The sequence below is a fragment of the Rhamphochromis longiceps genome, linkage group LG15, assembly GCF_057381845.1.
Source record: "Rhamphochromis longiceps isolate RC_006_pf linkage group LG15, R_longiceps_female_GT1.1, whole genome shotgun sequence".
NCBI lineage: Eukaryota > Metazoa > Chordata > Actinopteri > Cichliformes > Cichlidae > Rhamphochromis > Rhamphochromis longiceps.
Genome location: NC_140571.1, coordinates 7006391 through 7023258, shown reverse-complemented (window position 1 = coordinate 7023258; position 16868 = coordinate 7006391). Strand labels below are relative to the sequence as shown.

General features: G+C 40.2%; 1 protein-coding gene across 1 annotated transcript in view; it reads right to left on the bottom strand.

The window, feature by feature from the left end:
* nkain2 (sodium/potassium transporting ATPase interacting 2) overlaps nt 1–14637 on the bottom strand; it is a 112367-nt gene extending 97730 nt beyond the window's left edge. The window contains exon 1 of the mRNA XM_085382701.1: nt 13222–14637. Within this exon, the coding sequence (XP_085238827.1) occupies nt 13222–13275 (54 nt within the window). The 5' untranslated portion in view covers nt 13276–14637. The remainder of the gene's footprint in view (nt 1–13221) is intronic.
* Nucleotides 14638–16868: the final 2231 nt, after the last annotated feature.

Sequence of the window (16868 nt, the reverse complement as noted above, 5' to 3'; positions counted from 1 at the left end):
GAAGACCAGGAAACACTTGACCCCTGTTTCAATCCAGGGGGTCAGTGTTGACATTGTGGAGGACTATAAATACCTTGGAGTACACATTGACAATAAACTGGACTGGGCTAAAAACACCACAGCACTTTACAGGAAGGGCCAGAGTCGTCTCTATTTTTTGAGGCGACTGAGGTCCTTCAACATCTGCCAGAAAATGCTGAGGATTTTCTATGAGTCTGTGGTGGCCAGTGCGATCCTCTATGCTGTTGCATGCTGGGGGAGCAGGCTGAGGGTCGCAGATGCCAACAGACTTAATAAACTGATCCGTAAGGCCAGCAATGTTGTGGGGATGGAGCTGGACTCCCTCAAGGTGGTGTCGGAGAGGCGGATGCTGTCCAAGATAAAGACAATGTTGGATAACACCTCCCACCCACTCCATGACATGTTGGTCAGTCACAGGAGCTCGTTCAGTGAGAGACTGAGATTACCGAAAAGCACCACTGAACGACACAGGAAATCATTCCTGCCTGTGGCCATCTCCCTGTACAACGCATCCACTTAACACACTGTTTGCTGCTACAACTACACATGTTTCTTTTCCAAATATTTATTTATAAGTGACTTATGTATGTATGTATGTATATATATGTATATATTGTACTATTCTTAGTTAGCGTATTGTCTGTCTTGTCTTAATGTTGGTTTAAAATGGAGCACTGTAACAAAAAATAATTTCCCCCAGGGATCAATAAAGTATTCTGATTCTGATTCTGATGTAAAAGAAATGAAAACTCTGTCATTTTATGCTAGTTTTATTTTAACAGAGAGCTTCTGGAATGGCCTTCCCAAAGCTCTGACCTCAATCCTAATGAAAAGCTGGGTCTGTGCTAGGAAACCAATCAATTTAAATGAACTCCACCAATCCTGCCAAGAAGAGTGCTCAAATATCCAGCCAGAATTGTGGCAGAAGCTTGTTGATGGCAACCAAAAATCTCTGGTTGAGGTGCAACTTTCTGAGGGACATTTAACCAAACATCAGTCACAGTGTATATATATATTAGATCCTGTATGGATTACACAAAATCCAAAATAAATTCAAACTTTTATTAATTTATTAAAGGTGTATGCTGTACATTAACCCATTTCACCATAAAAAAAGAACAGTTTAAAATAAATTGTTAAAAATTACCATGACAACAACTTTATATCTCGATATAAATCAAGCTTACTCCAGCTGTCGTAGGGTGAGAGGTGGAGTATACCATGAACAAGTCGCTAGAAATGTTTATGGCCAGTTGGTTATGAGAGTCACTTGCTTTATTAAGCAGCTAAAATCCAACATTTTCGACTGTGCTCACTGGCATAATGACTTTCACAATAAAGTAGGCTGTTGCTTTGTTTTTTGTCATAAGGCATGTTGCAGGAAAAATTGCTTGAGACTCCAACATCTTGCATTGTGCGGCTAAACAATGAGCTGTGCACTGTGTGAGAATGGCGCTGTGATCCGTGATGTCACCTGCCATTTGTGGAAACATGCTTTCGACACAGTTTGCTGCTCTGCTTCTTTATTGGACAAAGTTATTTTGCAATAATTCTGTTTATATGTTTTTGTCCAGCTCTATGACTGAGAAAGTGTTTCTTTCGATTTCTTTTAGAAACACTTTACATCAAGTGGCTATTGAACATCGGACATGACGACGACATTAAATTTCAGCATCATCAGGACTCATCACCTGAATGTTATTTAACAATAACTGGCAGGAATTTGTGCCTGTGTGATGTATTCGCAGTCTGTGGCTGCACCTTGCTCCCACAGGTCTACTAGCATTAGACTCTCATCTAAATCTGGCAATTAATACAGTCTTCGACTTTAATTTAGAAATCCAGCAAAGCCTTCTAAAGCAAGATGCTTAACATGCTAAGGCCTGTTTAAAACAGTATCTACGCATTGTTTTTGTGCTGATATTAGTGTTAGGATTTAGCTCAAAACACAGGTGTGCCTAAGTAGTACATCCTTCCAGAAGATTTAAGTATGACTACAGATACTTTCAGAGGTGTTATAGTTTCTCTGAAGCTGCTAGGGTCCACTTGTGTCCGAGTGATTCATGCTGCTCTGTTTGTATAACTGCGTAGAGTTGTCTGGGGAGACGGGCACTAAAGTACAATGCACCAACTACACAGTCGCTCTTCGAGAAGACTTCAAGTGGACTTCAAAGAAGTATAACAGGAAGGACTACGCCTCTGTGATGCCTGCAGCTGTCTGTGTCTGCAACTGTAACATACAGAGTATAATCCACACTTTCTTCTTGCTATACATGCTGAGTGAGTCTGCATCTCGTGAACTAAGTTTTAATAATGTTTAAAATATTTGCTATTCAGTAAACTAGTAGATGTAGTAGCTTTAGCTTAGAATCTAGACAGAAAGCAGGGCGACATGTTTCAACCTTTCAGAAAATATTTATCAAAAAGAAACATGTAAATAGCATTAAAAGGCTCTTTTATGTTGTCCACGAGACTTCTTCCCTTAAATCAACATAAGCAAAGAGATGAGTGGTAGACCACCACAGAGCACCCACACATTTTTCATTTGGTGTTAGTCCAAACCTTAATGAACTAAACAAATTTTGCAAAATGATATGCTGTTTGGTGACAGCTATTTAATAGACATCTTTGGCTAATGAATGGCTCCACAAAAATTTGTCCCACATTAACAACCAAATAGAAAATTATAGTCCAGGTGCTCACCACTTGAGTAAAATTACTTTCTTTCTAATTTTCACAGCACTAAAATTCCAGAAGTTAAAATTTCACATTCATTTTGACAACTTCAGTAAAATGTAAGTATGGTGCTGCATCCATCCATTTTCTCAACTGCTTATCCAATTTAGAATTGCAGGGGGGGTGGGGCCTAGCCCAGCTGTCATAGGAGAAGAGGCAGGGTACACCCTGTGTAAGGCAGTTAGGAATGGACCCAAAGATGCAGCGTACAAAGGCAAAACTGGACATGAATGCGGCTTTATTGCTGAATTACCAAATACAATAACTAAGTTAGTCACAGGGTGCCTAATCTGCATCTACTAATAAGATTCAGACCGACAAAATAAGGGGAATGGAGGGAGGAGACAGACACAAGACTAGAAGACACAATACGAAGGTGAGAGACCAGGGACACAGAGCAAGAGCAGGGGACCAAGAGAAAACAGAGGAAGCAAACAGACACAGAAACAAGACTGGGGGAACAGACAAATAACTAACAGGAATCCAGAAACAAGAGGACAGGGAACACTTAATAATGAAATACTGAATAACAACAAATACAAAATAATAACTAAAATAAAGATAACAAACTAGAAAAAACTTAAACATTCCCAAAACGCAAAACCCTGGGTCACAGACCAGGTACCACGATACCCTGGATATTTCACAGGGCTAACACAAAGAGACAGACAACCATTCACTCACGCTCACACCTATGGATAATTTAGAATGCATTCCTTTGTGAGTACTGAGTACCTGAGAACTCGGCAAAAACCCACCCAGGAACATGGAGAAAACTCAAAAAGGCCAGAGTCAGGCAGTGAATTTGAACCCAAAACCTTCCTGTTGTGAAGGGACTCTGTTGCTACCTGTTGTTAGCTACAGCTCAAGAATGTGGAGCTCATCAACCTCAGACTACAACTGAGTGGAGAGACAGTTGAATAGGTCAGTAAAGAATGAAGCAAAAAAAACAGATATACTATAGTACATATATACTATAGAAGTACTACACTAGTACAAAAAGTATTATTTATTACTGTATTGAAGAAGGCGGTGGTGAGCCTGCTGGAATTCTGCTGGAACTACTGCAGTGTTACAACAGGCCACCTTGCTTCCGCCTTAAAGTTATTTCTTCATAGCTTAAGCGGTCATTTGGTGTCTAAAGGATGAGCCTTTAAAACAATTAGGCATTTGGTGGATGCAAGTAAGCACAAATGTGAAGATCAATGCTGGAAACAAAGAAAGGGAGAGGTAGATATGCTGGGTGTTAGCGTTTGGCTGTATAGGAGGCGGTGGTTCTAACTGAGTAATTAAAAATATCTGCTTGAACAGAGCTGATCCATTGTCTGACCTAAGATAATTTGTATCACACCACAGTGCAGAGTGCCCTGAAATCTGTTAGTGAGGTTGACTGTCAGTAGCAGTGTAATTATGCTGGGAGAGTTCAGTTACTGCAGATGTAAGTCTTACAGCAGAAAAATTACTTCGGCACGGTTGCAAAAAATACTCACAATATACGCACTATTTCTTAGTACTGGTTGACTGATCTATTGTTTTCCTGTCTGTACCTTCATTATACTGTCTGCACATTAATTGGACTGGGATAGCTTATATAGGTTATTATTAGGGGTGCAACGATACACAAAATTCACGGTTCGGTTCGATTCGATCAGGGTCATTCTTCACATGAAAACCAAAATAGTTCCAAACGCCACATCTGAATGAGGGTGGGGGAGGTTCAATTTGCCATGTTGCAACGAGCTTAGCTTCTGTCTTGCTAGCTTGCGCTGCGCTCAGTGGATCTGCACTGACAGTGCAGCCTAGGTGGAGTAGTCCAACGCAGATCCACTGAGCGCAAAACACAGACAGCATCGTCAGAAGAAAAGTTGATAAAATAAATAAAAAATTTTGTATTGTTCGATACATATGCGTACCGAACCGAAAGCACTGTATCGAACGGTTCAATATCGATACGAGTATTGTTGCACCCCTAGTTGTTATGTATCTGGTAATAATCTGCTAGTTCAAGTGTGTGACTTCAAACAATGCACTCAATCAGACTTTGCATACACAACATGGAACTGACCACTCAGTAGATTAGAAAGAGCAAAAACCTATTGACATACTCGATACCCTATCAAAAGAGTTTAGAAATATGTCACTCTTTGTTAATTCAGTTCAATTCAATTTTATTTTTCATTATATTGTGCCAAATAACAACAACAGTCTCCTCAAGGCACCTCATATTAAAAGGTAAAGACCCTGCAATAATACAGAGAAAACCCCAACAATCACACAATCCCCTATGAGCAAGGACTTGGCAAGAGTGGGAAGGAAAAACTCCCTCATAATAGGAAGAAACCTCCAGGGGGGCGACAGCCATCTGCTGTTGCCACTCGGGGAATGAGGGGAGGAAGACAGGACAAAAGACACACTGTGGAAAAGAGCCAAGCCAGAAATAATAATGAATAATTATTAAATGTAGAGTGATGTGAAAGGAGGTACACCCTGTGTCATGATGCTGTGTAAGGAGTGAGTGGAGATGAAACCCTTAGTGCATCATGGGAAGCCACTATCAGCCTAGGCCTATTGCAGCATAACTAAGGTAAGGTTCAGGGTCACCTGATTCAGACCTAACTGTCAGTTTTATCAAAAAGTAAAGTTTTAAGCCTAAAACGTAACCTTTTGCACACAGCATACCTTCACAGAAAATCACAGAACAGAAAATCACAGAATATGACACTATCATTCATGAATGTATGAGCAATACAGATGCAGCTTGGATTGATCTACAAAGACTGAGATTCAGTGTGGGACTGATTTGGCACACTGAAACTACCTCATCAGATCAGTGAGTGAAGACTTACTTTGTGTTCAGACTATTGAAATACAGTGAATGAGCTGTCAGTCAAGTCCCTGGCCAAGGTGTGATGGCCGCATTCTTGCAAGCAGAGCCAGACAGCGAGAGGAGGTGGAGATAAAGAAATGAAATGGCCAGAAAGACATACACACAGAGGGTGGGCATATATAAAAAGATGGAGACCTGGGGCAAGGGAGACTGACAAATTAGAGACTGTGAAAAAGAAAGAGCGACAGAAAATCTATAGACTCAGAGCTGAGATTGTGTGTGGCCTTTGTTGAAAGCAGTGTTGTACATAAAGGATAGGAAAGCCTTTTTATCTCGCTGAGTTGCTGCGATGAGGAAGGAGGTCTGAAGATTGTTTGTTGCCAAAGAGCAGAGCTCTGTTCACTTTGAAAACTCAACCCATTCTAAAAGTGGATTTTCTTTAAAATGCTGAAAAAAACCAACAGCGGGAGATGGTGCACACTACAAAATAGTTGCAACTAAAGATCACTAATAAAAAAAATGGGATATACGATACAATCAAACTGAGTGGGAGAACATTTTTGCCAAATTGCAATGCTGAATTGATATTGACTGTTTATATCAATCTACAAACCAGTTCTGCTGAAGTTATTAAGCCAGCTTCAAGATAAAATGAGTTCTATTAAACTCCCAGAACATCTTGGTTAAGTACTAGTTTCTGAGTTTTGATGGTTACAAAGTCTTTTTTTTTTTTCAAACATGTGGTGCACATGCTGAGATACCATTTCTGCATCCATTTTGCAGCTTCTAAAAGGTAAATTATTCAGTATGTCCCTCAGTGGTGGAAATGTCACATGATCGTACTGTCACAGTAAGATAAACACTGCCTCTGATAGCCTACAGTCATTCTCTGCATAACCTCATTCCATATAAAACTGTAGTTGCAAAATTACACAAAAATACATGTGTGTCTGGTCAAATGTTTTAAAAAAAAACTTCAAATGAAATGGGTGTTGTTGGCAGCAAGCTAAAATGGGTATTTCATGCATCATATGACTTTTCTTCCACAGAAAATGATCCCTATGAGCGCCACCCACTCCAGAGATGTTATCAAAATCAAATGGTGATTAAAAATGAAAAAGATGATAAAAAATATACCAGTACTACAATAACTACTGTAAAAAAGACAAGAAATGAATGCTGCAGCAAACCCTAATCTGGTGCTGTAGCACACAGAGCGACATCAACATTCAACAATCAACATTTTAATTCCAATTAAATATTTTATGTCTGATGTCTTGCTCTTTGTTGCTGTTTAATTCTAAGGTGCTGGGACGCACAGCTCAGCTTTGAAAGCGCTGAACGCTTACTGTCCCACAGCCTCATAAAGGAGACATGAAAATAACTTTAGTTTGCCAGGAGATCAAAGTCAAATATTCTTGGTATGTGCCTTAGTATCTGCAATTCCAGTCGTGTAAAAGAGAATTTTTTTTAAGAAAAAGCACTTACCTCAGTTTCTGGGAAAATTTATTTTAGGTTAATGTTCTCCTGTTGTGACAGTCTGAGAGATCAATTACATTTCTCTGGATTACCAGTTATTATCTCACTATAATTGTGCACTACACTGAATTACAAGCCCATCATTTTACTCCATTACCTCAATTCAATTAACGTACACATCAACAACATAATTACCGTTCCATCACCATTAACACCCACCGGCCGACTTCAAAAGCTCGACTGAACCAGCCAATGGTGGGAGGCCACGGTTGCAGTCCTGTTACCTGTCACGCCCTTAGATAATTTAGTCATCACTTCTGTGGCAGCAGCTGATGGTTGCTGTGGGCTGTTATAGCAACATAGACCTGAACCATCGCCACAGGCAGTGAGTCACCAGTGGCATGGCATGTATCTGTGTGTTTATGTTTGTGTGTGTGTACTCTATGGCTGTTTTGTTCAATTCAGCTGTATGATCTTCCTCTTATAACACAGCTTGCTCACAGCACCATGAAACTTTATGCATGTAATACAACATGACAACGCTGTTGCTATGGGCTCATTAGGACGCCACTTTTATAGTCAACAAGACTTTATTTTGAGAAAGTCTCTCATTTGCTCATTTTTTTAGTCACTAGAGACGACAAAACCACTTTTGTCTTTAGAATAAATCTGCACTCAACAGCCACATTATTAGATACACGTGTTCAGCTACTTGGTAATGCAAATATACAATTAGCCAGTCATTTGGCACCAACTCTAGGCATTTAGGCATGTGGACACGTTGAAGAGGACCTGCTGAAGTTCAACTCGAATAGGGAAGAAAGGTGATTGAAGTGACTTGTTGGTGCCAGACGGGCTACTCTATTTCAGAAACCGCCGCTCTGCTGGGATTTTCTCATATAACCGTCTCTAGGGTTTACAGAAAATTGTCCAAAAAAGAGGAAATATCCAACGAGTGTCAGTTGACTGGGAGGAAAAAAATGACTTGCCTTCAGAAGAGAATGGCCAGACTGTTTCGCTCTGACAGTAAGGGTACAGTAATTGAAATAACTACTTGTTACAACCAAGGTATGCTGAAGAGCATCTCTAAATGTGCACGATACATTGAATCTTGAAATAGCTGGCCACAGAAGCAGAAGACCACACCTGCGGCCACTCCTGACAGCTAAGAACAGGAAATCGAGGCTACACCATATTTGAATTGGACATTAAAAGACTGGAAAAATGCTGCCTGGTTTGATGAATCTTTGTTTCTTCTATAATACTCAGATGGTGGGGTCAGAATTTGGTGTAAACAACACAACAGCATTGATTCTCCCTGTCTTCTACTGACAGTTCAGCTTGGTGATGGTGGTGTAACGGTATGGGGGACATATTCTTGGTACCTGTTGATCATCTTTTAAATGCCACAGCCTACCTGAGCGGTCATGAAGGAACCATGGCCGTCCCTTTGTGACCAGGGTACCATCTGATAGCTGCTTCCAGCAGGATAACATCAACATGTCACAAAGCTCAACTAATAAAATAATTTCCTGAAGATAGCAAGTTCACTGTACTTAAATGTACAAAGTAAAAAGTAAAGGGTCCAATGAGTGTATATTACTTTTAATTGTGCTGGTCTCTTTGTCAAGTAAGCGTTTGCTTTGCTTGTTTTGTCTCTTTTGTAATTGTAAAAGAAAATTGTAGCTTTTGCTGTTTTTTTTGTTTTGTTTTGTTTTGTTGTTTTTTTTGGGGGGGGGGCAGCCAAATCAAGGGATATGAAGCCATCACCTTGGACGTAATTACATTTTACGTTTTTTTTCTTTAGAGGTTACTTGATTCACTGAGAATATAACCATTTATTCAATCCCCCAAAGTCAATAGTCCCTTTAGCTTTACTTACTAAGTGTGGCTGTGAGGAAAAGAAAGAAAACGATTTAGACTGGCACCGAGCGCTATCAGAAAAGCAGCACACTTTTATCTTTGAACTGCTGACATTAAATTACACATTACTAATAAAAGCAAGACCAATGAAAACAATCAGGCAAATATATACATTTGGCTGTTAGAATCAATTAAACTCTGCACGCTTTGACGTCAGCTGTGAAGTAGACATATCTCCAACCTGGATCATTGATCTCTGCTCAGGTGTGGCGACATCAGCTTTTAGCAATTAACCTAGCTAATGAAGCAGGGGGAAAAACTGCTGCTAGGAGTTACATAAGACATCAGTTCCCCTGCATAAGACACACTGACCAGTCAACCCGATATTGCACCAAAACTTGCAACAGACATGCCGGTCCACTGTTTTTTTTTTACACTTTGGAGAGGCAAAGCGTGAAAAAGACATGGTGGAGCGCTGTGTCTATTACATGTTTTGCCGTGATACTGGGTTGGACCAGTGCTGCTTCCTACTCTACAAGCTCCCCAATTAGGCGGAGGCTCACTTAGCAAAAACAATTACTTCTAACAGGGGGGCGTCTGAGGCAGGGTAAGAGGCTGTCTTTAATCTGTGGTCAATGTGGTTAACTCACAGCAGAGAGGACTGAGAGCAGCGTGCCTTCTGGTGAGGGAACCGCAGGAATGAAATATCTTCACATGTATGTCTTTGAAGAGTGGAAATGAGCACTTTTTGTGATGCTTCACGAGCCCTCTGCTCCAATAGCTGCAGATGCTAACCGTGCATGGCCAAGCTGAAACATACAGTAGTGTTAGACCTCCAGCTCATCAGCTGGCTTAGCTATTACAACGGTTAACAGAGCAAAACATGTTGTTGACTATGGCATAGCATTAGTTCCACCGCATTAGATACAATGACTATCTCTGTGACAGCATCTCATTCACAAGCACTCTCTCTCTCGCTCTCTCTCTCACACACACACAGAGTCACTCGTGGCCTTTATTTCACACAGGGAAATACACAGCATCCCCATTTACAGCACAGTGGTGTGTTTCTTCGCGTACAGTGTGTGCACCGCATTTGGTAAACTCATCGGCATTCTGCTGCGGGCGTGTTCACTTACAGAACTGTCTTTATTTGAATGGAAACGAGCAGAGCAACGTCCTATTTCACAGCACAATAGGCCTACAAGCACACGCTCGCTCAAAGAGGGTCATGCACATAATATCTTTATGGTAAATTGGATAGGTTTTTTTTCTCTATATTTTCCTTTTGTATTGAAAACAGAGTGCTTCGTGCTGCCGCTAACAGCTTCCTATTCATCATCACAATAGCTTTTTACTTTTGCACACAGTCACTGTACATGACTGCAAAGGCTGCAACAGCCAAAGCGTTTCACCTCATGTTTATGCATTTCTGTTCACATGCGTGTTCACTGTCCCATTCTATATCATAGCCTGTCTTTGGCTACCATACACGCGGCAGACAAAAGCTCCACAGCGAGATCCTCTAACAGCAACATTTCATAAATCTTTAGAAAATGCAGGATTTATTCTGTGATGAGTGGTACCGCTTTGCCTAAAGGGAATGATTTCCTTTATTTCCCCGGGTTAGCGTCTGGAGAATCTTTGCCTGGAATTATTGCTCTGCTGTGGCTGTTAGTCTTATAGCTACTATAATAATCCTTTAGTATAAAATGTAGCTAGAATGAGCAGCTTAAATATAACAGTATTAGAAAGAAAAGTAAAGGCATCTACTTTCCCACAACTGGGGATCAATTAAAGGCATGCTCTCAGCTTAAAAAGTCTGTTTGAGGACTTAAAAGGGAGCCATTAGAAACAGCGTTTCTTTTTGTCTTATTCTTAAAGGAACATTTTTTAATTACAATCTCCAAAACTGAACTTTCACCACCAAGCAGCAGCATTTTAACAAGCAAGTGTTTAAATGTTTTAGATGTGTCCTGCTGTCCTTTTTGGAACTGTTTCTATACAAACAGTGCCGTCTTTGCCTCCTCCAGCCGATCTTCACGCACAGTCATCCATGCAGCCCCTTCAAGTAGTTAACGTTCATAAGAGTGAACAACATTTTAGGAGGAATTTCAGAGGTCAGTAAAGCTCCCGTTTTACAGCACTGAATTATTAAACAAGTATTGTGAATGTTAACCTAGCCAGTACACATGTTGGTGCTACCTGTTTAACTGTTAGCAATTGCCCAATGGCCACATTATGCATCTGAAACCATTAATGCAGCAGCTTGTGGACTGTAGCCAGATAAAAGATGAATATTTCTTGCAGCAGAACGAATACCACACTTCATCCAAAGTTTATCTTTAAATTTTCTTTAATGCTCTTCTTCTACAACAATTAAGTTACTTACATATGGTAGGTATTATGCTGTTGGTTGTACCCTAGGTTTATTATGAGTAATACATATATAAAATACATTTTAACTTCATGGTCTGTAGTGAAATTGTCTAAATAATTTATAAAATAAGTAAAATCTCTAAAATTAATCCTAAATACTTATGTTGTTAAATCAAATTTATAATTGGGGAAATTAGTTGAAAATTAACAAGTTAACTTTTTCAAGATTTTGATCGAGTCTTCACTTCTACAGTTGCACTACTGGGTCAAAACATTGCCTTTGGTTTCAAAAGTGGCATCAAGTATCAAGTATTGTCTTGGGCATCGGTATTGATATTGAAATTCTATTATCGAGTCAACCCTAGTACAAATTGGTATTGGAACGTACAGCCAGGTCCTACTAGAAATTCCTGATTATCTCTTCACCACAACACAGCACTCAGTCACTTACAACATAAAGTTTGTTCACGTTCTTAATGCCCTTCCTGACACCAGCCCTCGGTGGTCTGGAAGGGCATCCAATGTAAAAATCTGCCAAATCAAAGCTGCACAGCTACCTGTTGTGGCGACCCTTTGTGAATAAAGGGAGGAACCAGAAGTAGGATTTAACTGTTTCGCTTGGAAATTCACAATAAATACCTTTAAGCTGCCAAGAGTAACACAGATGCCGTAGGTACAAGAGATGCTTGCAATAACACCAAGTGGAAAAATGTTTACATATCGCTCAACTTTATTGAAAGAGATGCGATGCAAACAGTGGAACGGCCTTACCAAAGAAACAACAGCCTATATTTAAATTTCCTATAGTATCCTCTTAACTAAGGTTGGGCAAATAGACTGTATTCTTGTACACACACACACACACACACACACACACACACACACACACACACACACACACACACAGATATAAAACTACGAAATGATAAAAGACAAAATAAAATGCAAAAGCTGGGTTTCCACAGGTAGTTTACAGGAGATTTATGTGTAGTGACTTTATATAGTGGTATACAGAAACCAAGGTGGCAACAAGCTTGTCACAAACTAACCAAAACAAGGCTAAAAAAGCCTGAAAATCTAATCAAATTTAATTTAAAAAAACAAAACAAAAAACGTTAACTGAATTCCAACAATGTTTATTCACATGCTACCTAAAAAAATGTTATCCACTTTGCCTCTTTAATAAGAAATGTCATGATCTACCAGCAGGTCACCCACATTAAACCATTTGGCAGCTCTTGCTGCTTCATTACATCGTTCTGCTCCTGGGAAAAAATTTCCTCATATTATGCAGAAGCTACAAGACAGAACTAATAAAACTGTTTGTGCTGCTCCTCACACTTCCTCACATGTATGCACACATACACACCTACAGACCATCCCTCCTCCCAGTTGTCTTGCCTGGCACCAGTTTCCACTGACACAGATGGTGTAAAAGAGAGATACACCGGGAGACAGACAGACACAGAATGGCAGCGTCTGATGCTGCAACCTTATAATGGGTCTTTACCTTCTTTGCTTTACATGTACCTGCTTCATATATCTATCCATCTGCCATCCACCCATACCTCGTTTCTCTACAGTGCCTCAATCTATCACTCTCCACCAATCCCTCTATATGGACTATTAGTACAGCCCCAGAGCTCCAGGCAACAGTATTCATCTATTCAGTCCTCATATTCGTCATTCAACATCATTCCTTGTATCATGACCTTTTATTAACTTCTGAAATGTGACCTTTGAGTAATCCATCTCTCCCTCTCTCCAGCCACCCACCTCTCCTCCTGCTCCACCTCCAGATAAAGATGCCTTTTTTTTCTTCTTTCCCATCAGAACCTGTCTGTTTGTGGAGCTTTTCAAAGATTTAACCCAGACTTTCCTCCCCTTACAGGATCAATAGTAACGTAAACACTCACCAGCTGCATGCCACAGATGAAGGCCAAGGTGCACCTGCCACTGCAGCACCCCATGATGTCCTCCTGGCTCTCTCTGGAGGTCCACGTGGAGCAGAAACTCCCCAAGATCTCTCCTTCAAAATCCAAAAGCTCCCAAAGGGCCGTCTGGCTGGCCTCCAGCCCAGGTAGAAGCACTCCCTTCTCGGGCTCAGAGGACAGGGTACCAGCTCCCCCCTTGTACTCTCTGGAGCTGAAGGGAATGAAAGGCAACTACTTAAGCCCGTAACAGTACGTCCTTTGGGGAGGGGGATGATTCAAGTCCACAGAGCTGGATATGTAGATAAACCCTCTCCAAGCCTCAGCAACTGAGGGCACTTTAGTAGCCTGCTAAATCAGCTGCATTTCAATACATGTGACACAAACGAAGTCAGATCCAGCTCCTTCATTCATTCATCCAGCAGAGGTTACAGCGACTTTCCAGTGATTTCTACACAGTTTGCACTTGTCCAGACATCACCTGCGATCACCTCGATTAGTCGCATCATCATCACCATCATCATCACAACGCTGAGCACACTGGAAGTGACACAGTCCAGCACACCAGCAGCAGCCACTTAAAGACACTGAAGGGCTGGGGGGGAAAGAGAGACGGTGAGATTAGATGGATGTATTCCCCTCCAGATTAAATCCCTCGTTTAGTAATCCGATTAAGAGCCACTTGCATTCGTGTGAGTGAAACAGCCTAATTTGTTGTAGGGTGGAGAAAACAAGCGAAAGTGGTCCCTGCCTCTTTTCACACAGGCGAGCTCCTCTCCTCTCAGGGGAAGTAACGGACATGTAGCGGCAACATCCTTCACCAAAAACCGCGTTTTATTTATTTATATATTTATTTCAAATCTCCAACACGTAGGTCCCAAACCTGTCTTATATCTTCCGATAGCTGTGGTGTTTTATCCAGTGAGAAAACGGTCATTGATAAAAATGTTGTGAGGTGTCAACAGCCGCTGGAAGCTGATTTCGGGGGGCGCTTTTTGGCTAATGAGTCCTCCTCCTCCTTCGGTTCATCTCCCCATCAGATCCATGGCACAACTGCTGTCTTGTCAAGCCCGTCAGCCGGTAGTTGTTTCAGTCGGTGGTTGTTTCAGTCGGTGCTGTCTCCGTTACTGCCAACGCGTTTATACAATGTTTTTTTTTAAAAAACAAAAACAAGAAAACAGAAGAGCATGTCCAAATTTCATACACAGAGGGAAGGGGTAAATTTTCAGGTCGAGGTAAGTCTCCAAACGTAAAGCATAGTGTGTGGTGTGAGCGGGAAAAAAAGGGCTAAGTTTAGTTGGTCGTCTCGGGGTTGTCTTCAAGGAGTGAACAGGGGAGACAATGAGAACCGGGATGGACCAACGGACCGAGAGAGACAGCCGAGAGAGGAGCGTCTCCCGCCTGCCATCTGTCAAGTCAAATACCTCGGTACAGTGGTGCTGTTCCGGTGGGGATTTTCAAAATAAAAGCGAACAGGATTGGAAAAACTTTCACTTGCCATTAATTAAGTACACGTAGTTATTACCAGGTTGGCCTCTCTCTTGCTTTTAGTACTACCTTAATTCTCCACAGATTCAAAAAGGTGCTGAAAACGTTCATCAGATTGGGTCTGGATTGACATGATAGCATCACAGACCTGCTGCACATCCATGACTTGAAGCTGCAGTTTGAAATGATTTGAGCTTAGTGGCATGATGATTTGTCCTGTTGGAAGCAGCCATCAAGAGATGGGTGCACTGTGGTCATAAAGGGATGGGCCTGGTCGGAGACAAATACTTACTTACAATACTTAAGATGGTCAGTTAATTTAAGTTACTTTAAATCATCTTTCTAATAACTGCCGCAATGATCAAAAAAGCAAAAGCACAGTTTAAATGCAAACAGCATAGCAAATATCAGACTACACTGGTAACAGTTTAAGTGTAGCAAACAGCGCAAAGCAAACAGTATCTTAGTGTGTGCTAAGTGATGTAAGGGTGCAGGGTTCAGTTTAAACTGTTTACTGTCTGTCCTTCACATTACCTATTCCCAACCTTTAACCTGCATACTCAGCAGTTTACAGAGTGCATCACAGTTACACTAGACATGAAAGACATTTCAATTCCTTTAATTTTAAATATGTTTATATTGTCTATCCTGTAAAATAGTCAGATGTCTATTCATATTAATGTACAGAATTCACCTGCTTGCTGCTACTACTGCACATTCACCCAATGTATATATATATATATATATATATATATATATATATATATATATATATATATATATATATATATATATATATATATATATATATATAATGTTCTTCCTCTACACCCCCCCCAATTTTTTTGCACATGTCGAGGAGCGTGTCAGGCTACATTTCACTGTGTGTTATACTTGTATAACTATGCATGTGACAAATAAAGAACCTTGAACCTTGAACCTGAAAGTGTTTTTACTATAAAGCAGGTGGAGTACCACGCTGCTATCAGGGCTAATAGCACTTTATAATATTCTCGCGACTAAGGGTGTAATTCCCCAAGAATTAACTGGAAATTTTATGTATTTTCTGATGTAATTATATTTACCTGCAAATACTTACCAGTATATACACTAAAATAAGTAGGTAACGTATCAAGTATTTCCAAGAAAGAGCAAATAATGATACTGCAAGTAATTTCAAAAATGGTAAATGGTAAATAACATCTGGCTAATTTAGTATAAAAACAAATTTTCCCATCTTGTATTGTAAATATGCTGTATTATGAAGTGGCTTCACTTTGCTTTTATTTGCAAATTAACACCAGCATGCATTGGGCATAGGTATAGGACCATTTGATCTTATAAAGACAGATCCAAGTGAGATTTGATTTTCTTCTTTCACAACAGTTCAACAGCTGTGGGAAAAAGAAAACAAAAAAATAAACAAAACAAAAAAGTCCCTTAAAATGCAATGTATTAATTATTACCCCCCCCCCCCCCCCCTATTCTATTGAATATACTGCTAAGTATTTGTAGGTAAATTAAAAAAAATGGGATAGTTTGTGCAGTGACCTGCAAGAACTTTTTTCAGCAATTTTACACATTCATCATGTAGAAAAGCTGAGATATGCTGTTGAAGCTGCACTTCTTTACCCTACATTAAGGTACCTTATTAAATGTGCAGTTAAACGCCTTTACGCTGACAGAAAGTGGAGTTTCACTCGTCTTGCATGCTTAAGATCAAAGGGGGCTGCGTGTGACCTTCTTTTTAAAATGACTTTGACTTCCCTGCCCTACGATAACAGGGATGATACATTATAATACAGTACCTGTGATAGTGTCGACATTAACTACTTTTAATCAGCTTCAGTCAGTCCAAAATTTAAAACCAGTATAGTGTTTACAGTGGCATGTTTTTAAGCACACAATGCGTACTGTATGCGGAAGGTCTCTTCCGCGTACAGTACGCATTATAATAATAATTATTATTATTTTATAATAATAAAATATTTTTATATTTTAAAAGTTGAAATCATTCAAGCAAATTTTGCTTAGTACAACAAATTTCAGTGCATTAGGTGTTCCCGTTTTTAAACATTGGTTTTATTTATTGGACTTTTATTTTGAAGGCAGCCTAAGCCATCCTGCCGCCGTGCTGTATCTGA